Below are 20,492 nucleotides of genomic sequence, written 5' to 3'. Positions count from 1 at the left end.
GACCAAGCTGCATCCGCAGCCTCCTTGTGCCAGATGGCAAATGCATTTGTGACTATGGCCTGCGCTTCTGTTCGCTGCGTTGACGGGAGTGACACAGAGAGAGGAAAAAGGACCTCGAGGGCACGAGGGACGGTCACGCAGTGTCACTCGGTGGCGTGCTTTCCCCCAGCCCTTGCTCAAGTAGTGCCGTCAGGTCTTTTAGTCTCCTGATCGGGAAACAAGCAGCTCTGGATCCCCCTCGGACAGGGCTGTGCTTCCACCTCCTCAAGTGCATGACACCCAGGAGGAGACAGTACCCGCCGCTGTGCGCTCCCAGAAAAGGACTGGATTCTGCACAACATCCGATGATGAGATGCTGCGGCTGTTTGTGCTCTACAGGACCCCAGGGATGGGGTTAGTACATCCCCTCCTCGTACTCGGAGGATTTGGCACTACCAAGGACATCCTGGTAGGAACAGAGGCCTCTTGCTCCCGCTATGTGAACAGTGTGGGGCCTGGGGGAGTTGGGACAACTCCTGCCGTGAACTGGAGGCCAAAGATCTCTCCTGGCCTGTATCCTGTTAATTAAACAGATTGCGCTCTGTGAGTGAGGCACCTCTGGCTGCAGGATTGTGCGAGGCCATCTGCCGCGTAACTCGTGGCAGGGACCGATGCTGGGGGCGTGAAGGCAACCGCGTTTCTAAAAACATAAAACTTTATTTCATTTTGGAGCGCAGCCGAGCAACACACGCCACCCCAACGCCTCCTCTCAACTTGATGCCATGGGGAAGGGCCTCATCAGCCCTATCTGTAGGAATTTGCCTTGTGTTTAGGCAGGAAGGTGAAGCTGGTAGGTACGGGTCCCAGAAGCAGCTCACTGGAAGAAAGAAAGAAAAAAAACAAGAACAAAACAAAAGAGAGGTTTGTGTTCAGTACAACAGAGCCACCGGTACCCAGCTGCTGCACGGCCCCGTGGCTCTACAGCGACGGTGACTGCAGTCAGATGTGTCAAATAAGCCTTTACCCTCCCGAAAATTTAGGGCTACTGCACAAAACCACCTCTGGTGCTGAGCTTTAACCCTGACCCACAGTACTGGAGGGACGCAGCCTCCAGATAAGGGCAATGCTGTTCTTGCTGGGGAGTCACCGAGAGTTGATGCCAAAATGGGTTCCTAAGTTTGGTGACCTGAATACCAGCCTCACCGCTGGCACTGACGTGCCTAAAATCAACGCGAGCCTCTGGAAAGCTCCTCCCCACTTCTCGCTGTGCTTGTGCAGAGCCAAAACCCTGTTCGTGCCAAAAAGTATTAAGGTCAGATCCTAAAATGATGCAAGCCAGATCTATTGCGATCAGATTTATCCCAGCTTAAGACTTCAACTATTTCACACTTTGGAACGCACGTTGTATTTTCAGTGCAGAGTAATTTTCTTTATAGTCAAGGAGGCTTATTTCCTGGATGCTGGTTCAATACAGCATCACTAAAACTTTCCATAAGACATGTCAGAGAGAGTATCGCAGCAGGGCATAGAACTGCATAGCAAGAGCCTGAATCTACAGCACAAAAGCAGAAACAGAGTGTGCTCAGAGAACCCAGCTTCTGGTTAGCATCTCCTTAAAATGAGCTTTAATGAATAAACCTAAATTACTTTAAAATTTTGAGTTCTTATGGCTATAAATGTTTATTACGTGGCACTGTAAAGACCACAGGTTACAAAGCTTTGTGCAGCCTAACGCGGGCAGGTTCTGCCTGAAAAATGGCATTGAAAAATTCTGATCAAAACTTGAGGTACTTGTAACGTGGTTTTAGGCAGCTGTTCACAGTACTAACGCAACAGATGAGGATTAGCAAAACCAGAGAAGGCTGTAGCCATGCTCTATTTTTGCTAATCGCTGTTTCCATGAGATGGGAAATAGCAGCTGGCTGCTCCAGCTCTTATTTTAGCTGGCTTTGAGCTTGCAAAGTCATTTCAAGCCAGTGCCCGAGGACTCGTAGGTGTGGGGAAAAACAGTTTCCTGCACTTTGTTGCATGAATTCAGAAATCAGATAATGAAAAATGGGGAAAATGCTCAGCTCCCCTAACTTGGGGATGGGGACTGCCTTCCTGCTTGGCGTCTGTATGGGCCTGGCAGGCTGGGACTGTCCGGGCAGAGCACAGAGGGATCTGATGCTGAAAGCCTGAGACATCCCATCGTTGCGCTCTCCTTTGTTGGTTCCTACGACTGTCCTGGGATGAACAGCGTGTCGTGAGAGAGGTCAGCTATTCTAGATTTGCAGCGGGTACTGGATGACCTGCTGAAGCAGACACAGGGATCGAGAGAGTTCTCTGTGACAACTCCAGACTCAGTTAAAATCTCAAAGTAAAGCACTGGTTAACCCTTGCCGCTTTCTTACACCCTCTTAAACTGTTGGGAAAGAGTCATCGCCCCCTCTTTGGAGGATGCATACAAGCACAGGGATTTTGTGGGGCTCTGTGATGTCCCTTGCTAGCAATTTAAATGAAATTCAATGCTTTACTACCTTATTTTAATCCAATCGTCCACGTTTTGGCTTGCCATCAGCGTCTCCAGATAGTCTCTCCCCATGTAGTAAGGAGGTCGCTCGTTAATTTTCTGAGGTAGGTGTTCTAATAAGCCAACTGGAATATACCTGCAATGAAATGTAATGGCAGTGTGTGCTAGGGTTCAAATGGTACAGGCTCGCTGCGCTAAAGATCCTCTCAGTTGGGGAGAATTACCTGCACAGGAACGAGAGCCATTCCAGCAGGAACTTCCTGGTCTTCTCCACTCCCTGAGTATCTGACCCCCAGTGCTCAAGGCCATAGTTGGTGAAGTCTTTGAGGATATCAAATCTCTCGCTGGAGGAGATATCCCAGTGTCTCTGTTCCTTAATTTCAGTGAAAAGCCACGGTTTGATGAGTGCCCCTCTGTAGTCAAAAAAAAATGTGCATTGTTATTCCCAGGACTGATGCTTCTGAAGATGCCAAGTAATTTAAGAGACTTTCCAGCACTTATTTGCCAGCCAATGCTGCTTTAAATTTTTTTTTTTTTTCAATTTCAATAGGAAGCCGCTGTTAGTTCCCACAGACGCAAACTGATTTTACCAAGTTTCAAAGAGTAGTTTTGCCAAGAGGAAACTTCTCGTGTTTTGGGTTTGTTTAGGGTTTTTTTTAATTCCTTGCACTGACAGAGCTCAGAAGCAAAGGGGAAACACAGGCACTTGCCTTGCAATCATAATTCCTGAAACGCCCATCTGCATGGCTCGATTAGCATCTTCGTAAGACAAAATATCACCGTTTCCTGTCCAGAAGGAAGGGAGAAGCCAGAGGTCAAAGTGATACACGAGGGCAAGTCAAAAATGAGTAAATCCAGGCATGGGATAAAATTCAAAATGGACACAGGGTCCAAGAGCCAGATTGTCCAAAGAGGCTCTGGAGCTCGTGTTGAGAGACTCCCAGGGATGCTTCTGATTAATGTTCCCCTTACAAGGAAAAGAAGAGCCTTCTCCTCTCTTCCTCTCCGCTCCCAACTCCTACCCTGAAGGTTTAGCTCTTACTGTCTGTGCCACGGTGCCCAAGAGAGAAAGCACCTGATAAAAACACAGTGTTTTGTGTCCCGCCTGTCCCTTCCCCTCCTACTCCGCTCAGTGCTCGTCACCCCTGGCCCCAAGCACGCGGGCAGATCTGGGCTGCACAAGAGCTGCTGGTAACTCACTCCATCATGTCAGCAGCAGCAGTAGGGATACTCCAACCTCTCCCCCAGGCTAAATGTCCTTGGGAGCCTGTTTTTTTCTTTTTTAAAGATATTTCAAATCAAACATGTGGCACTTTCAGTTCACATGACAAAACAAGAGAAACACCTACCAAAAAGAGGCATGGGGCTTGCTATTTTAGCGCATTCTGCAATGTAGTCCCAGTCAGCAACCCTCGTGTACCGCTGTTCCCTGGATCGGCCGTGAAGCTGGGGAAGAAAGTCGCAGTGAGATCTCACCGAGCGCCCCGGAGGAGGCAGGGCAGAACGGGAGCGCCGGAGGAAGGTGCTTCCGCAAAGGCAATGATGCCAGGCTGGGGTGAAGGATCCCTCTGGATCTACAGCCCAGCCAGTTGCTAACAGACTGGGCTGCAGAAGCGGTCAGCAGAGCTGAGAAAGGGCTGGCTGCTTTCTGAGTAATGTTTCGGCTATTTGTGAGCCAGAGCAAGGAGTGACTGTTCACAGTGAAAGGGAATATTCACTGTGGGCAGGAACTACTCATCCCCATGCAAATGAGATGGTCCCATCGCTTCCGCAGCCCTGCTGTAAGGAGCACTGCAGGAACCATCTCCCTTCATAATGGATACAAGGCTCAGGAGCACGTAGGAAAATGCTGTCTGCATCTGAATTTTTCTCTGTTATTAGCAGAAAACACTAAAAGGTAGTACGCAGCTGGTCAAAGGCGTTTGAAAGAGCTCCTCAGCTGTGGGGAAGGGTAAGGTCACCCCCACATCGTGCTCTAGGCTGACAGGCAAGCAGAGTTCCCCAGGCACCAGCCAACAATCTCACGCCACAGCAAGTATCCCTGTACCGTGACCATGGATGCTCCCCACTCCCGGATCTTAGGGATTATTTTATGAGCCACATTAATCTTTTCTTGCACCCCGGTCCGTATCTTCACGGTCAGCGGGACGTCCAGCACCTGCAGAAATGGGAGAGTGAGGCCAGGCTGAGGCAGGAGTTGGCTCCATCAGCTCATCTCCCGCTGCCAGCGGGAACTCACCGAGTTCATCCCTCGGATGATCTGTTCAAACTTGTTGGATCGAGTCATCAGAGCACAGCCTCCTCCCTGGGAGACAAAAAGTGGCACGGTCAAGCCTTTCTGCTTCCTTGCATAGTGATGAGCCTCCTTGGAGCTGCTCAACAGCAGCCCTCTACTCAGGGAATGCAGGTAAGGCTTGGAGCATCTCAAGACTTGGAGAAATGGGACTCTTCAACAAAACAAACCCCACAGCCCTCTTCCCTCCCAACTTCTGCCTGCTGCCAGGCAGAGACAGCTAACCATTCTCTGCTCTTTGAACAGCTTATTCACCTTCTTGCTGAAGTCTAGTGCCCATAAATGAACTGGGAGCTCTGGATCAGACTGGCAGGAGCAGATCAGGTGGCAGGGGATGAGGCAAAAGACAAGCATCTATTGAAGGAAGCAAAACATGCTGCAGAACGTCTTCTTACCTTCTTGTAGACCAGGTCAATGGGACACCCGACATTGATGTCTACAAAGTCCACTTCAATTGTCTGGTTCAGGAGCTCTGCACATTTGGTCATCGTGTCTGGAAACGCTCCCTCCAGCTGCCAAAGGGGGACAGTTTGCCTGAATTCAAGCAGCAGCTTTTCTCCTCAGAAGTGAGTTATCATTCGTTTGGTTATCAGGATGATAGCACTCACCTGCACCCCAAAAATATCTTCGGTATGATGCCGTTTGAGGAGAGCCCACTCGGAGGACTGGCCCTGAAGCAGGTTTGTGCACACAGCCATCTCTCCGCAGGTGACGTCTGCCCCGAAGCGCTTGCATATCCTTCGGAAAGGGAGGTTACCGCACTGAAAGAGACGGCAGAGAGATGGTTTGTCCCATCCAAATGTGGCAATGGCAAATTTTGACAAAAGGACAGAATTATCCACTTACCGTGGTCAGTGGAGCCAAGTAGAGCTTGCCTTGGATTTCCAACTGGAAAACAACAAGGATGGAGGAGCACGTTAGCCAAGCTGAACCAGCAGTGGTTAAACAGGAAGATATTCCAGTTAGCAATTTTATCACTTGCCTTGGGTAAAACTCAGTGGGAAACCCAGGAAATCACCGGTTTTGTTTGAGAACCTCAACTATTCCCTAAGAACGTATCGTTTGGATAAAAGAACCAGAAACTTGAACCGCTCAGTTTGTTTTCACTGCTCAGCTTGGAGAGAACTCCCAGCAGTTACAGATCTAGAGGCCAGATAGATTGGCTAATGGATGCAAGGACAGAGGTGATGAGGAGGAGAGGAAGGAGGCAATGCTCTCGCCCCAGGAGAGCACTGTGCAGCACACACAAACCAACCAGCCCCAGCCTTGGCTCTCCTTGCAGATCATTCCCACCCTCACGGACAGCTCAGCCCCTGCCCTCCTTCACGTGCAAAGGGCTGCAGCTTCTCTTGGTTCTCATGCCTCCAAGGACAACACCACAGCCCCAAGAGCTCACCTTCCTGCATCCTTTCCCTCATGACAGTAACAAGGTCCACAGGCAGCTCTGTTCTCGGTCTGCCTCTCACCCAGCTAAGAGGTCTCTTCTGTCTTCCCAAGCACAATCTTAACCACTTAACAGGTATACAAGAGACGGCAGCCCTCGACCAAACTCTCACCTTCTTCTTCTCACATGACCGCAGCTTTATCATGTCTTCGTCTGTCACCGGGCCCACTGTTTTGATGGAGGAAGGCTCCTCACCACCTGTGAGGCCAGGACTCTGCACGGAGTCTGTTTTGGGATCTTCTCCCTGCTCTGGTAGCACAGGACATTTGGGGCTGTCTCCCAGACCCTCCTGGGGTGTTGTGCAGTTGGACACCTCTTGCTCCTCTGTAGAGCACCCCATGGCTTTGCCTCCCTTCCCACCATCGCCACGGGGCTTGGCCAGACCACGGAGGTACTCGTCAGCCTTCTTGAAGGTAAATTTCCTCTTGCGTAGCTGGTGCTGGAGGTCCTTGGAGAGGTTGTTCCTCACCAGCGACTTCCCTTCCCACTGCTTGGCCAGGTCCGTGTTGACGATGTTCTGGTAGCCGTCCCCGAGGTGGGCCTGGGCAAAGCGGCAGGTGACACCGTAAACACACTTGCCGAAGGTTTCGAAGAGCACGCAGCTGCGCCCCAGGTCGGCCGGCTTTGCAGCCATGTACTCGCCAACGTCGTGAAGGAAGCGGCACCGCGGGCCAAAGTAGCACTTCTCTGCGCAGCCCTTAAAACAATAAAGAGGAGGTTAAAACCTCTGCCCTCCGCTTGCCTTCCCCGGGCATGCCTGTACCTTGCAGCACAAGCGAGGTGAGCCTGGGACTGCCCCGGCCCAGAGAGGGGCCAGAACTCCTCTGAGCACCCGTCGCTCCCTGGGTGATGTCGGGCGCCCCATGAAACGCTCCCAGGAAGCTGACTGCTGGAAAGTGCCGCAGAAGGGCAGCGACGTACCCACTGGAGGGGACATTTTAGCACTACCGCTTCAGGGAAGCTGACACTTCACTTGTCCAGCACAGCTCGTCCCGCTTCACCCTCTCCCAGCAAGCCAGCGGAGGCGGTTTTGCCAGCACAGCCCCCTGCTACGCCCACCCTGCTGGGAGTCTGCCCCGGTGCGGCTCTATCTTCAATGTCCTTTCCTAGACTTAAAAATAAACGCAGCCCTTGAGTAGGAAGGGCCCACCGGGGTCCCAAATTCCCCACCCCAGAGCAGTGCGGAGCAGGGCCCCGGCGCCCTACCTGCGTCACCGACGGGCACAGCCTGCTCTGCTCGTAGTGGTTGGGTTTCATACACGGTCTGCTCTTGTTCTGCCCCCGGGCCCGCTTCCGCTCCGCGGGCTCCTTCTCCTCTGCTCCAGCATCCTCTCGGCTTTCCCCGTCCTGACCGAGGTCCTCCGCCCTCACCCGTTTGGCGGGGGGCTCACTCTGGCAGCTGCTGACCTCCTCCTCCTTCTCTTCGACCTCCTCTTCCTCCTCCTTGCCCTTGTCGCCGGCCTGGCCGCCAGGCTCGCCCCTGGCCCGCAGGTAGGCATGGAACTGCTCCTTGGAGGCGAGGAACCTGCGGAGACAGAGCACCCGTGTGACCCCAGTGACGGTGGGGAGTGGGGTGCCCGGGGAGATGGGGCAGAGGGGTCTGCCTGGGGGGGATGGCGGGGCCAGGTACGTCCCGGGGGTTTGGAGGGTAGGGGCATGTACCGGGGGAGGGTTATGGCGGGGCTGGGCACGTACCAAGGGGGCTATGGAGGGGCAGGACACGTACCGGGGGGTGGGGTGGAGGGGCAGGGCATGTACCGGGAGGGTTATGGAGGGACAGAACACGTACCGGGGGGGGTTATGGAGGGGCAGGACACGGACTGAGGGGGTTATGGCGGGGCCGGGCACGTACCGGGGGGGTTAGGGAGGAGCCAGGCACGTACCGAGGGGGTTATGGAGGGGCAGGACACGGACTGAGGGGGTTTCGGCGGGGCCGGGCACGTACCGGGGGGGTTAGGGAGGAGCCGGGCACGTACCGAGGGGGTTATAGAGGGGCAGGACACGGACTGAGGGGGTTACGGCGGGGCCGGGCACGTACCGGGTGGGGTTAGGGAGGAGCCAGGCACGTACCGGGGGGGTTATGGAGGGGCAGGACACGGACTGAGGGGGTTATGGCGGGGCCGGGGCGGGGCGGCCTTGGGCCCGCACTCACCGGGCGCGGACCGGCGCCACCCCTGCCGCCACCGCCACCGCCGCCGCCATGCTGTCGCACGCGGCGATGACGCGAGGGGTGAGGCGGGTCCACGTGACGGGGGCGGGACTCTGGCGGGGCTGGTATAAAAGGCCTAGCTGGTGCCAGGCCGCTTTACAGCGGCGGGGCGGGGCCGGCTCGGCTCGGCTCGGCTCGGCTCGGCTCGGCTCGGCTCGGCTCGGCTCTGCGAGGGGTCGCAGCGCGCTGAGGGCTGTGTCTCTCCGGCTGCGGGAGGCCCTGAGCCCTCTGGGCTTGCTGTGGGGGGGAACCGGGGCCTGGCTGCTGTGGGAGGCCCTCAGGAAGGGCATGGCCGTGGGGGCAGGCAGTCCTGCTGCCCTCAGCTCAGGGCCGGTTAAGGGCCTGCCCGTAGCCCCCCATGTTGGGGCTGCCTGAGTGGGGAGAGGTGTCATCCCTTCTTGTGGCTCTCCAGGGCTTCTCTCTGTTTTGGGGCACCTCCTGGGTGGCATCCTGTGAGGGATCCAGCATTAACAGGGATTAACACCAGCTGCTGCCCCAGGCCTTGCTCTTGAGCGGGAGCAGGGCTAGTCATGCCGTGAGGGACAGGGAAAAAACACTATGGGCTTTTGTCTCGTGACTTCTGAGGGGTTCCCTGATTTTGAGGGGAGGGTCTGGCTCTTCTGCCTCTTCATAGCTGTCAGCTGGAGAAGATGGAGCTCTCTGCGGAGATGCAGGGCGCTTGGTGTGGGTTTTTGGTATGTTTGGGATTTTTTTTGAAGCAGTAAATGCAAGGCCTGGTTGCTAGGTGCTCAGCCTAAACTGTGGGGATGAGCCACCTCCTGTTGCAGAGCCGTAAATCTGCCTTGGAGCTGTCCCACAGGCAGAATTTTGTTGCGGCTGCTCCGGCAACGGGATTTTCCATATTGCCCTTTGGAAACATTTTCAAGCTCAACCCGGCTGAGGTGCGCGAGGGCTTTGTCTTTCCACCACTGATGGCCCATGGGAGGAACTGGTCTGTGTTCCTTGCAGTGGGCTGTGGGCCATCGTGCCTTCCTCCTGCTGTGGACAGGCTGCAGGATGGATGGTGGGGCCATAGGACAAGGCCACCTTGCCTCTGGGAACTGGAGTTGTCCTCTGACATGAGCTGTAGCCGACAGTAAACTGACTCCAGATCTGAGGTGCTGCCACACATTCCTGATGGTTGCATTAATGAGGCTGTCCTGCTAATGCAGTGAGCAAGGGCTGGTGCTCATGAGACTCGCTGGAGTGTAAAGTCTGCCCTTGCGTTTCGTCCGTGGGTGGAAGTTCAGGCTGAAAAACAAACAGACATGTCAAGCGTGGGGTGTTTGGTGTGAGGCAGCGCACGCTGATCTCTGCTCCCTCCTCTGTAGCTGCCACGTCTTCCCCATGTGTTCGGGATACTTGTTACAGCCTGTCCTGGTCCATAGTCCCTGCACGCCAGAAACAGCCAGCGCCTTGTCCCTGATCCTCTGAGCCTGTGCCTGGTGTGCGTGGGCCTTAAGCAAGAAAGATCTTGTAGTGAGGGGGCTTGATGTCTCATGGGGTGACGTGTTCGGAGCTCTCCTGGATGAGGTTTCCTTTCCAGTTTAGGCTCGCGTCCCTTCCTTTGCAGTTATGCTCCGTCATCTGCACAGTCTTGTTGTTTGACTCATGCTTGGCCTGGTCTACCGAGAGGGCGAGGAATAGCTGTGAAGTTCAAATGAAGAAAGACCTGTGCTCCATCTTCTTTCCTGTCCCCTGCCCTGCACTGAGTCTGAGGGCCTTGCCAGGCCCTTTTAGCCAAATAAAAAATTACCTCTTTGTTTCCATGAGCCCAGGAAAGCAGGCTGGAGTGTGGTTTCAGCCCTGCATTGTAGTGCAGGTACCAGCAAGAGGAGGCAGAAGGTAACTCGTGTTTTTTGCCTTTAGGGGCTGCTAGAAGCTGGTGAAGAGCAGCCGTGCTTGTGGCGTTGGGGAATTACCGCAGCGTTGAGTTTGTTTATGGGCACGTAAGAGTTGTGTGTGCACGTGGGACAGAGGTAAGTTTGCATGTGGGGCTTTAATTTCAGTGTTTTCCTGTTTTCTGTTGCCTTAGCATAGTTCTCTCCAGATGCTCCATCAGAAATGTCTTTTGGGAGGAGCTGGGAGCCTGGTAGGGTGCTTTTGCCATTGCCAAGGGTGGGCAGGTTGCATGATCAAGCCAGGCTGCTGTGAGAAGAGCTTTTGGCTGATTGGGTGTTAATTAGTTTTGGAGTGAAATATGAGGAATGCAAAATACTATTTTAAGCTTCAGCTTGGCTGAGGAAGGGAAGGAAGGAAATGAGGCCCTGGGGATTAATGAAATGATTTCACTGATGTTTTTGTGGGGCAATAAGCCTGAAGTCAGAGTGCTTTTGACTCGCTGTACTCAGCTGAGGTCACAGGCTTTCGCATCTAATCCCTTCTCGGGGCACTGGCTCGGCAGTTTTATGAGGCTGAGCCTCAGGCAAGCTTCCCAACAGACCCTGGTGAAGGGTCTCAGAGCGGAGCACGAAGCCCCTGGGATTGTCAGCTCTGCCGCAGCCTCTTGGGCACCGAATCGGAGCCAGCTGCGGTGTGCGTGTTGTGCATCAGCACAGCTGCTCCTGCCCGATGCGATGGGGGCTTAGCTGCACGCAGCTGAGCAGCTTGATGTTCACCCGTGGTTGCTAGAGGATGTATACGAAGGAAGTCAGGGGCATCTCTGCTAGGTACGGAGAGGTGCTGCTCTTGCTGGCTGCTTTAGCTTTTTCACCCCTTGCTGTAATCAGGTCATACTGAGGTTGGAAGTGGGGCCAGGGGAGCGAGGAGCTGTGAAGGCTGCATTGCGGCTGCCTGAGCTGGACGGTTTTTGTGGGTGAGTGTAGTGCTTGGATTGCCAGAGCTGTCACTTCAACATCCTTCAGCAGCACTAAAGCAGCTTTGAAGAAAACCAATACCCAAGAACTCACTGGGAAAGGCCGAGTCAGGAAAAAAGGAAAGGTTGATTACAGGAAAGTGTGATATATATACAGGGAGAACTAAGTCAGAAAAAGTTCAGCTACTTCAATGTCCAAGTTAAACAAGACACATGTATTAATGAAACTACCCCTTCCACAGGCTCCTGCACAAAAGTCGGATGTGTCAAGCCCCTGGTTCTGGCTACTACACCCAGGCGTTAGCTGAAAAATGAGGTTCTGTGGCAGCCCCAAGAGGTCACCTCCACAGCTGCAGCGGGGTGAGAGCAGGGATAGAAATTTGGGCCGGTCACATTTGTTTGGATGCCTTTCATAGCAATGCACTAATGTTCTGACAGCCTTTGCTGGTTAATTGTGTAAACGGGCAAATGCCACAGAAGGCAGGTGTGAGATTTGCCGCTGACGTATGGGCAGGGTAGCTAGAGGTGGAAGTGAACCATCGGGTCCTATCCATCTTCTGGTCAAAGCAAAATCCATTCCTCATGTCTATTGTCTACTCTTTTATCCAGTCTTGTTTTTAAAGCCCCATGCAACAGAGCTTCCAGCCTTCTGCAAAGGAGACTATTCCCATTGCTCATAAATCTACTATCAGGAAGCTGTTTCCAAGATTAAAGCTTAAATGTTTCCCCTCTCTAGTTTCATGCCCCGGCTCCCAATTCCCTCTCTACTGTAATCACCAGGTCTCGGTCTCCTCCCAGCAGCTGACGGTTCATGGGGACACACGCTGGGATCTCCATACCCCACACCAAGACCCCGAAAGCTACCGTGCCATGTCTGCCCCAAGACGACCTGTGATGGGACGCTTTGGAAATGGGGTGTGCTCCTCAAATGCTTGTAAATGGCTGAGCCAGGCTTTGGGCAGGCGATTGTGTAATGGCGTTTAGAAAAATGTCTCTTGCTGTAGTTCCCTCTTGGCTAGTTTAAGAGCTGTTCAGAGCACTGACTTAGCGTTTGGCCCATGGATGGAGTAGTTAAAGGTCATTATCTGGGCAAGGCCTGTGTGGTTTTGAGACAAGCTGTTGGTGCACTGGAAGTGGACTGGAGTTCAGGGTCTGTTGTGGATATCGTACCACCTATGGCAGGAACGATCGTTCCTGAAACTGCGATAATAAACGATGGTGGCAAGCCCTTGGATCTGCAAAATCTACACGGTGTGTGGGCAGGGATTTCTCATAGAGGAGGGAGCGAGGGAAGGAAACATACTGGACATCTGGGCTCATGTGGGAGTGTGGGAGCAGTGTGGGATCCTGAGTCTCTTGGCTGTGGCATTCAGCCCTTCATTAGTAAAGCTTGGAGAAGACCCCAAGTCTTTTCATCAAACCCTAAAATAAGACGAAGCCAAGGCACCAGTCATGGGAGAGGCTGATTTCTTGGCAGAGGCTGCTCTGCGTGATGGAAGAGGCAGGATGTGGCTTTCCCCAGCGCCCCTGGGCATGGGAGCAGGGGAAGGCCCCAGTTCCCCCATTCTGGGAGCTCTGGGGGGCTTTTCACACCAGCCTTTGATGTCTCTCCTAGCCTTCATTGCCCTCGACCCTGCCGTTCCCAGGGCCGTTTTGGGGCAGCTCCTTGGGTTGGTAAGGGGGAGAGGCTCCTGAGAGGGACCCTTCTCTTCTGACCTCGCCTGTCACCTGAGGTCACCCCATCACTTTTCTGTGCAAGTTGGCTAATCCCCTGTGGCTCAGTCCTCTGTTGGGATTTCAGGGGAGTTGAGGATCTGGACAGGAAAGGTGCTTGCCTTCAGCCCTTTAGCTGGCCTCTTCGAATGCCCTGTACCACCAGATAAAATCTTTTGTACGTTTTTTTATTTTTATTTTTACATGAAAAAGCAACACTGAGATTTCCTCCTGACATTTAACTCGGTCAGTAAGTGACAAACCGAATAAACATTCCTGTTTCACTGGGACAAAGGCTCCAAGATCCTGCTGTGACTAAAATGTTTCATCATTTCCGAAGTGAAATGTTTCAGTTAGAAAAAAATCAGAAAAGAAGAACTAAAAATGACACGGTTCAATGTTTTTCTAATTATTTTCTCCATTTTGGCTGAAGCTATTAGTCAAATTTGGCCCCACTTCACAAATAGTTTTGGAACCTTCCAAAACTTCTATTTTGGTGACTTTTCCCGTCATTGATGAATAATAGTTTGATCTCTGCCCTGCTCGCCAGCGCAGTGCATGTTCCCATTCACCCCTAGGCGCTTTCCTTTCAGGTTTGCTGCTGGGACCTGCTTTGACACCCCAGCACCGTGACTCCCGCAGCTGCCTGCCTTCCCCCAGGCAGACTGGGGCTGCCTCTACCCTTTCGCACGCTGGAGGTATGTCAAAATGCACGTGTGTGCATGTTGGGAGTTTGCGCGTGCTCAGGCCATAAGATTCTTGCTCATCTGTGCGTGTCTCTCACATGTGGATGGAGCCTCGGTGCCACACGGTGATGGAGCAGGATCTTTCTCACAAGACCGATCCCATGCTCTCCTAGCAGTTGCACCCCGTGACATACCTGGGCTGATCCTCCGTGCCAAGTTCCTCCCTGTCGCTGGCATGACATACTTGTTGGATTCCAGGTGAGCGATGTTTTTCTCCCCAAAACCTGGCTGCTCTGAGCATGTTGCCTCTGCAACTCAGCAGCAGTCCTGGAAATGAGCTGGGGAGCTTGCAAACCGAGGAATGGTGAGCAAGCTGGGATCTTTGCTGTGGCCTCTGCTTGTCCTTATGCCTGCTCTGCCTGTGTGAGTCAGAGAGGAACAACATCTGTTGATTTTTATTTTTTTTTAGGGTCACAGATGGTTTTGTTTAGCTTGTTAGTCGTGATAGTATGGCCTATGACTGACACATGGCTGCTTTCAGTGGTGGGTACTGAGGTGCAGAAGCAAAAGGCTAAAGCATGTTCTTCTGTTGGTCAGTTTTGGACCTTACCTCACCTGAACCATGGTTCACTCCGTGCAGTGAGCCAGGGAACTGCCCTGCTCAAGGATGGATGTTGCTCCAGGGCTAGTGGAGAGGTGGCAGAGCCTCGTCCCTCTCCTTGTGCTTGTGCGCTGCTCAGCCTCAGGAGGAGGGCTCTGCAGCACCGTCTAAAAGCATAGTGCTTTTCAGAGCTCCCTCATGTTGAATTTTGGAGCTAGTTGTTTCTTAGCATCCTTTTGTACCCTTTTGCTCACCTTTCTTCCTGAGGCACCTGAATGAAGGGGCTGCTTTGAATTGCCTCTCTCCTGATCCCTTCTACATGTGAGCTGGTTGTTGAGCCTGTAACTGCGGGACAAGCAGATACTGCTAAAGATAAGCAGAGTGGGTCAGTCATGCCATTTCCTTCACTCACTCAGTCCTCTTCAGCATCCTGCTGGAAATACGGATTTACAAGAAAAAAAACCTGCAATTTCATTTAGTTTTGGAAAAATAAAATCTCATTGCTAGTTTTATTGAAAGCCCTTCCTAGCGTCTGATTTTTTTGCAGACTAGGGTGGATGTATTTTTTTCTTCCTCCTCCTGACTAAAAGGTAGAGAGGACTGATGCAATGTCATCTAAACTTGGAGCAGCCTATGCTGCTGCAGCAGCTGATGAGGTTTTGCAAAATTAGAACCATCCCCAGTTTTCCCCTGTCTCTTGGTATGATGGTGTGCCAGTTTTTCATCCTGTCTTTATTCTGGAAGACTCACCATATGCCTTAAAGGAGTATCGGAGGCAGTTGCCCTTGCCTGCCTTGAGTGAGAGATACTCCTGTGTGTGTCAGGGACCTTGCCCAGCTGATGGGGGGTCCCCTTTGTCTTAAGGGGTTTGTAGCCAGGCGGTTTCATTTCTGTGCCCTGCATAGCTGTGCCGCTCCAGGCTGCTCAGAGGTGCTCGGGGGGAGGCGGATCACGCTAGCGCAGTGACTGCAGCATTCCTGTGCCGGTCACTTGCATTCAGCTCAACTGCAGAGCATATGCTTGGCCAGTATCACTGTAACTTAAAGGCTAGCTCAGCCCTTTTGTGAAAAACAGGCAGCCGTCCCTATACTGTGGACATGGTCCCATGCAAATGAGTGGGAAAAGAGGCAAGGGAACAGGCAGTATCATCCCCAGAAAATTTTATTGCTTTTGAGATGGAAAGATGTCACTTCTCTTCCTTCCTACAGCACAAGGGAGAGAGAGTGAACCAGCTTTGGTTTAGCAGTCCTAATAAAGATCATATGTGAGCTTTAGGGTGCTTATACAGGACAAACCATCCTTTCTGGCTTTTTGCTGCACTCGAACAGCTGCTGGCAGCTCTGCTCATGCTGTTGGAGGGTGAAGGAATAGCAGCACTGAGAGCAGCCATTAGCTTTTTCCAAGTAGACCTTGGCAATGCATGAGATGTGAAAAATCCAGAAGAAAGCAAATGGGCTTTGGCTGGGGTCTTGGAGCCTGAACGTGAGCTGCGCTACCAGAACTCGCTGTACTGGTAGGGAAGCGAGGAGATTGCAATGTTTGCAATGAGCCTTGACACTCCCCTTCCTGAACTGGAAAACTTCCTTCCCATTTGTTTCTCCCCCTCTGCCCCCGTATCCCTTCTCAGCAGGGACTAATACACTTGCTTTCGAGGCTGGCTTAATACTGACATGAGATTGCATCTCTCTGTATCGGTATGTGCGCTCCCTCCCCGTGCAGCCTTCCCCCTGCTAACGACAGTTGAATCTCTTGGCTAATTTCAGCAGCGTTTGGCAGAGAGGAAATATCTCAAAAACATTGAATTCCTGCAGGTTTCGTAGGGGTTGGTGGCTTGGTTTAGTACCCAAATTTGTGCCCCCTCTAAGGGAGGTCTTGGGCGGTTGGCCAGCTGGCAGAGGGGGAGCTCAGTGGCCAGTCAGCACATACAGCTCCAAAGCTAGCTGCAGCGTACTCCAGTTCCTGTGCGGCAGGGTGGGAGCAGATATGGGGTGGTGGGGGGCACTGCAGGGAAGAGTAGGGGATACCTGGGGGGAGTATGTGTGTTGGAAGGGTGTATGGACGTGTGAGATCTGGCATTACTGCAGCACAGGGGCTACAACAGGTATGGAAAGGAGCTGTGATTATTGATACGTGAGGAGAGATACAGGAGCTATAGGACATCAGTCCATAAGGGCATCTCCCGCTCCCGGTACAGCCCCTGCTCAGCAAAGCAGTAGAGGACAGATTCCGTGTTAAAATGTGCAAACAGCTCTACGGAAACACTGAGAATATAACCTTGCTTTAAATAAATCCCCAAAAGCCACCCTAAATGAGTCAAGGATAGTAGCCAGAGCCTGTTCGTGCTAGTTTTGACCTACAAGGCAGGATTGCTAATGCAAACACTCGAGCAATGCAAGTCTGTCCAGCTGTAAAACTGCTATTCCGTAGAGTCATTCAGTTTTAAGAACAGGTGAAGATTTTTCCAAAGCTTTAATTTAAGGAATGGGGTGCCCTTTCCTGGTTCAAGGTAGGATCAGGGTCCCCTAAGTGCTATTGAAAAGCTTGATCCGTTTCTCCCCACAAAAGCTCCGTGTTTCCCCCTCCTTTCTCCTGCCCCAGGAGGTGTTCTGCACCAGGCAGCATTTGCTGAACTTGGCTCTGGAGAGTCTGTCTCCCTGCAGCTGCTTTTTCTGCTGCATCTCTGCAAATCATCAATATTCATGTGCTTCATCGGCAGAGCCTCTAAAAGGCTCTGGAAATCCGGAGCAGGATCCAGTGCTGAAAAAGTCTTTCCTTTGTGGGGTCAGGGAGCAGCGGGCTGTGTGTTTGCCACGAGAGGGGGTTATGAGCCTGCGAGAACCTAGGAGGAGTGGGTGCTGAGGGTGCTATGGCTCAGGGCAGGGTGCCCTGACAGGTCCTGGCTGGAATGAGCATCACCCTCCGGCTGCTCAGAGCAGCTTTGTTGTGTGCTTCAGCCTGCTGGGGCCACCCTGGCGTGCAGTCTTGCCGTGGGGATGGGTTGCAGAAGGCGCCTTTGTCTCACTCTGCAGGCTTTGCTGCAGCTTCATCCCATTTTCCTTGTGAAGGATGGGATGGCAGTGGATCAAGATGCGATCAGGCCCCTTAAGTGCTGATGGATGGTGAAGTGGGATGGTGTTTAGCAGGAGTCGTGGCACCTGCTGCAAGGCTAACGCTGAGGCAGGAGCACGTTTGGCAGGGAGGAGCTCAGTCCTTCTTGTTTGCCCGCAGGGTCTTGCTCCCAGCTGACCTAGTGTGGGAGAGCTAAAGCAGAAGGTGATTTTCCTGACTGCAGTCTGGGTAAGGAATGCTTCGCACACCCTCCCTCCTCTCTAGTCTGGTTAAAAGCATCACTTTCCTTGAATGTATTTTCCCGTGAGCTGCCTCTGCTGCCCTGTACCATTCCCTCCTTTGCCCTGATGCAACTATTTGCGTGATTGCAGAAAACTGGTTTGAGGAACTGATCTGGCTGATCCTATTTATTTTTTTCCGCCTTTCCCAGGACAGGAATGTTTCCTTCGCAGGTGTTGCTTGAGCATGTTGTGTTCTGGGGTCTGAGCTAATCTGCCTACAGCCAACAGAACTGAAACTAAATTATCCTAGCATATTCTCTTGTACCTTTCCCTGCTGTAATATAAAAAGCCCTAATTTCTCCTGCTAGGTGATCTCCAAGTCATTGAGGTGGATACATGTACAAAGAGCTTAGAGAAGTTATTTGGTTTCAGCTTGAATACTGACTGGGAATTGAAAGGCCTGGGGTTTATTCTGTTGTTTTCTGGGTTTCCTCTGTTGCTTTCTTCCACTATTTTGCAGCCTTCATGCCCATGTGCAAAGACTAAAATGCTTGAGCAAGGGCTTGGATGTTTGAATATCTTCCTGCATGGGGTATTCTCCCCCACCATCAGAGAAGGTGGGACGGAGAACGTAGAAAAGGACACTAATTAGGAAAGCCTCTTCTTTCCTTGAGGGGGAAATACTTAACGTTTGGTGGACTTAAAGTTTTGGACTCAGTTTTGCGATTTCCTGTGATCTACGCCTGTTATGTGCCTTTGTGAGCCCAAAGATTTTTTCAGCCAACAAACCACCTCAAAGCAAGGGCTAGTCCAGGGAGGGACTATCAATGGGATCAAAAACCAGCCTGGCCCATGAACTTCTCATTCTGCAGCAGTTCCTACTTAAACCTCCTATTTCTGCCCTGAGGCCCCAGTGGCCCCAGTACAGCATTAAGTGTTTGGAGACTATGTGGTGAACTGGACTGGTTCAGGAGAAGAAGAAACCTGCTGCCAGACAAGGATTATTCGCCCCGACAGTGCCCAGCCTTGGGCATCAGGCAGGATCGCAGGCGGTTGTGCTAAGGGAGGAGCACAGACATGACATGCTCCATCAGATGTGAAGAACCCGTAGAGGCTTTTTAAGTATTCATAGTGGAACAGGAATTGGGCATCCTTGGTTTTATTCAAAGACCTGTTTTTCCCTCCTCTGTGCTGCAGCCTGTGTTCTTTTGGCTCCTGTGTTTTTGTTTAATTTGTCTGTTAATTTTCTCCTGCTCCAGAACCTAGGTTGCCTTCAATAATGTCTTACACTGTGGCCCTGCAGTTCCTGCCACAGCAAGGTCCTGGTCTCGTTTTGGATGTCGGGACACTAACTTGATATTTGCCCTCCCCACTCCATGGCCTTTTGCTCAGGATTTGAAACCTTGGGAATGGTAGAGGTTCTAGGTCTGTGGAGTCAGGCCAGGTACGTGCTGTGCAGTTGCAGCATTTGCAGTTGAATTCTTCTGTGAACTATCCTTTATGGTCTGCCTGCGGCACAGAGATGAGTAATAGTCCCCATCCATCAAACATAATTAGGTCCATTTCCTAACGACCCGTTGGACCGCTCAGGTGAGAGCTGAGAGGAAGACAGAGTGCCTTGGCAATGGGCATCGCTTCCAGGAAAGAGAAGAACCAGGAGCCTCTTCTGCGGTGCTGGGGCTGGCTCCAGGGAAGGTTGCAAAATCCCAGCTGCTGGACCAACAAACATCAGGAGCCCAAATATCTGCTCAAAAAGGAGAAAAGCTCCAAGTGATGAAAACCTTAGGGGTCAGGATGAAATCAGGTACTCACCGATGCTTTGTGCTCTTCTGTGCCAGTGTGCTCAGTGTTGTGGTCCTGACCAGTGACCTGGATTCCTGCATCTGCCTCCCATAAACTGGGGGATCCTGGGCAAATCTTATGATGTTTTTCCCCTGAAGTGGCTATGGTTTATTTTTCCTGAGAAAGGATTTGGGTTTTGGAACATATCAATTAAAATAGAATCGGAATCTGTTCCAGAGAGGGTGTTGGTTGGATGAGTGTCTCTATTTAATTAGTTTTTGTTGGTTTTTACATTGTTGATGCATCCATTAGGCCACATACCAAGGAAAATGCGGAGGGGAGGGGTTAGGCTAAAGCAACTGTGTCTTTTGAAATGTCCATTAATCTCCATTTATACAAGGAAATTTTTTTCCAAAGGTCACAATTAAAACATGTTCCAGTTGACCTGGTAAGTTGTCCTCCACTCTCTGATTTAGTACCTTGACAAAACGTCCTGAATTTGACTTTTCCTGTGATTTGGGGTTTGGTGAGTTGGTTTGGTTTTTTACATTAGAGATCTTGAAACATCTTGCAGGGTGACAATTGTGTCCCTGCATGAGTGGACACGTGGTACCTCGATACTGTTAGGGTCTCTGCAAATTCTTCACGTGTGCTTCAGATCCTCTGTCTTTCGGCTCTCGTTCATCACCATCACCTCCTGGCCAAGGCTCGTACCCTAGTGCATATACCGTGTTATCACTGAGCAGGTCCATACAGGCTCTGCAGAATATACTCTTTTCGGAATAAAGTTTTTGCTGAACTGCACGGAAACCAAAGTGAATTGTTTTGCCGGTTTAGCTTGCTGAAATGGTTCGGCACAGGGTGTGATGAGTGCGTGGGCCAGGGCGGATGTCCAGCCAAGAGGGCAGGGCTGGGGCAGCCAGCAGTCGCACTGGTTTAGGCTTCCATGGAGTCGATGCTGTAGCTGCTCAGGTTTGAGCACCCTGCTTTGACCCGCCTCTGTGCCCAAACAACAAATCAATGCCACGTGTGGTGTAAGAACCGAAGAGTCCTGGTTCTCCAGGTGTTGCTTTTTTCTCAGGACAAGTTATTAGTGAGCCTGCTTTCTTCTTTGGCTTTGCTGTCTTGGGACTCTGGCTGGCAAGCATAATTAACAAGGGCCGGGGTT

The 20,492-nt window shown here is 52.0% G+C and overlaps 1 protein-coding gene across 1 annotated transcript; it reads right to left on the bottom strand.

The window, feature by feature from the left end:
- Positions 1–714: 714 nt before the first annotated feature.
- Positions 715–7,752, bottom strand: DUS3L (dihydrouridine synthase 3 like). The gene is made up of 12 exons (XM_050910569.1): positions 7,435–7,752; positions 6,341–6,925; positions 5,631–5,672; positions 5,393–5,545; positions 5,180–5,296; positions 4,731–4,796; positions 4,539–4,649; positions 3,841–3,937; positions 3,202–3,277; positions 2,716–2,904; positions 2,499–2,627; positions 715–856 (listed from the first exon to the last, which is right to left on the bottom strand). The coding sequence occupies exons 1-12, from the start codon at positions 7,483–7,485 to the stop codon at positions 784–786; spliced, it is 1,689 nt and encodes a 562-aa protein (XP_050766526.1). The 5' UTR covers positions 7,486–7,752; the 3' UTR covers positions 715–783.
- Between the last annotated feature and the right edge of the window lie 12,740 nt (positions 7,753–20,492).

The sequence above is a fragment of the Gymnogyps californianus genome, chromosome 24 (assembly GCF_018139145.2).
Source record: "Gymnogyps californianus isolate 813 chromosome 24, ASM1813914v2, whole genome shotgun sequence".
Lineage (NCBI taxonomy): Eukaryota > Metazoa > Chordata > Aves > Accipitriformes > Cathartidae > Gymnogyps > Gymnogyps californianus.
This window is presented reverse-complemented; position numbering and strand designations above follow the sequence as displayed.

Bases quoted from the DNA above. Each gene is read 5' to 3' on its own strand.
- DUS3L (XM_050910569.1), bottom strand. From the start codon at position 7,485: ATGAAACCCAACCACTACGAGCAGAGCAGGCTGTGCCCGTCGGTGACG. The intron at 5,673-6,340 runs GTGAGAGTTTGG...GTTGTTTTCCAG, and splicing joins GGTCATGTGAGAAGAAGAAG to TTGGAAATCCAAGGCAAGCT. The intron at 4,797-5,179 runs GTAAGAAGACGT...TTTGTCTCCCAG, and splicing joins TTGACCTGGTCTACAAGAAG to GGAGGAGGCTGTGCTCTGAT.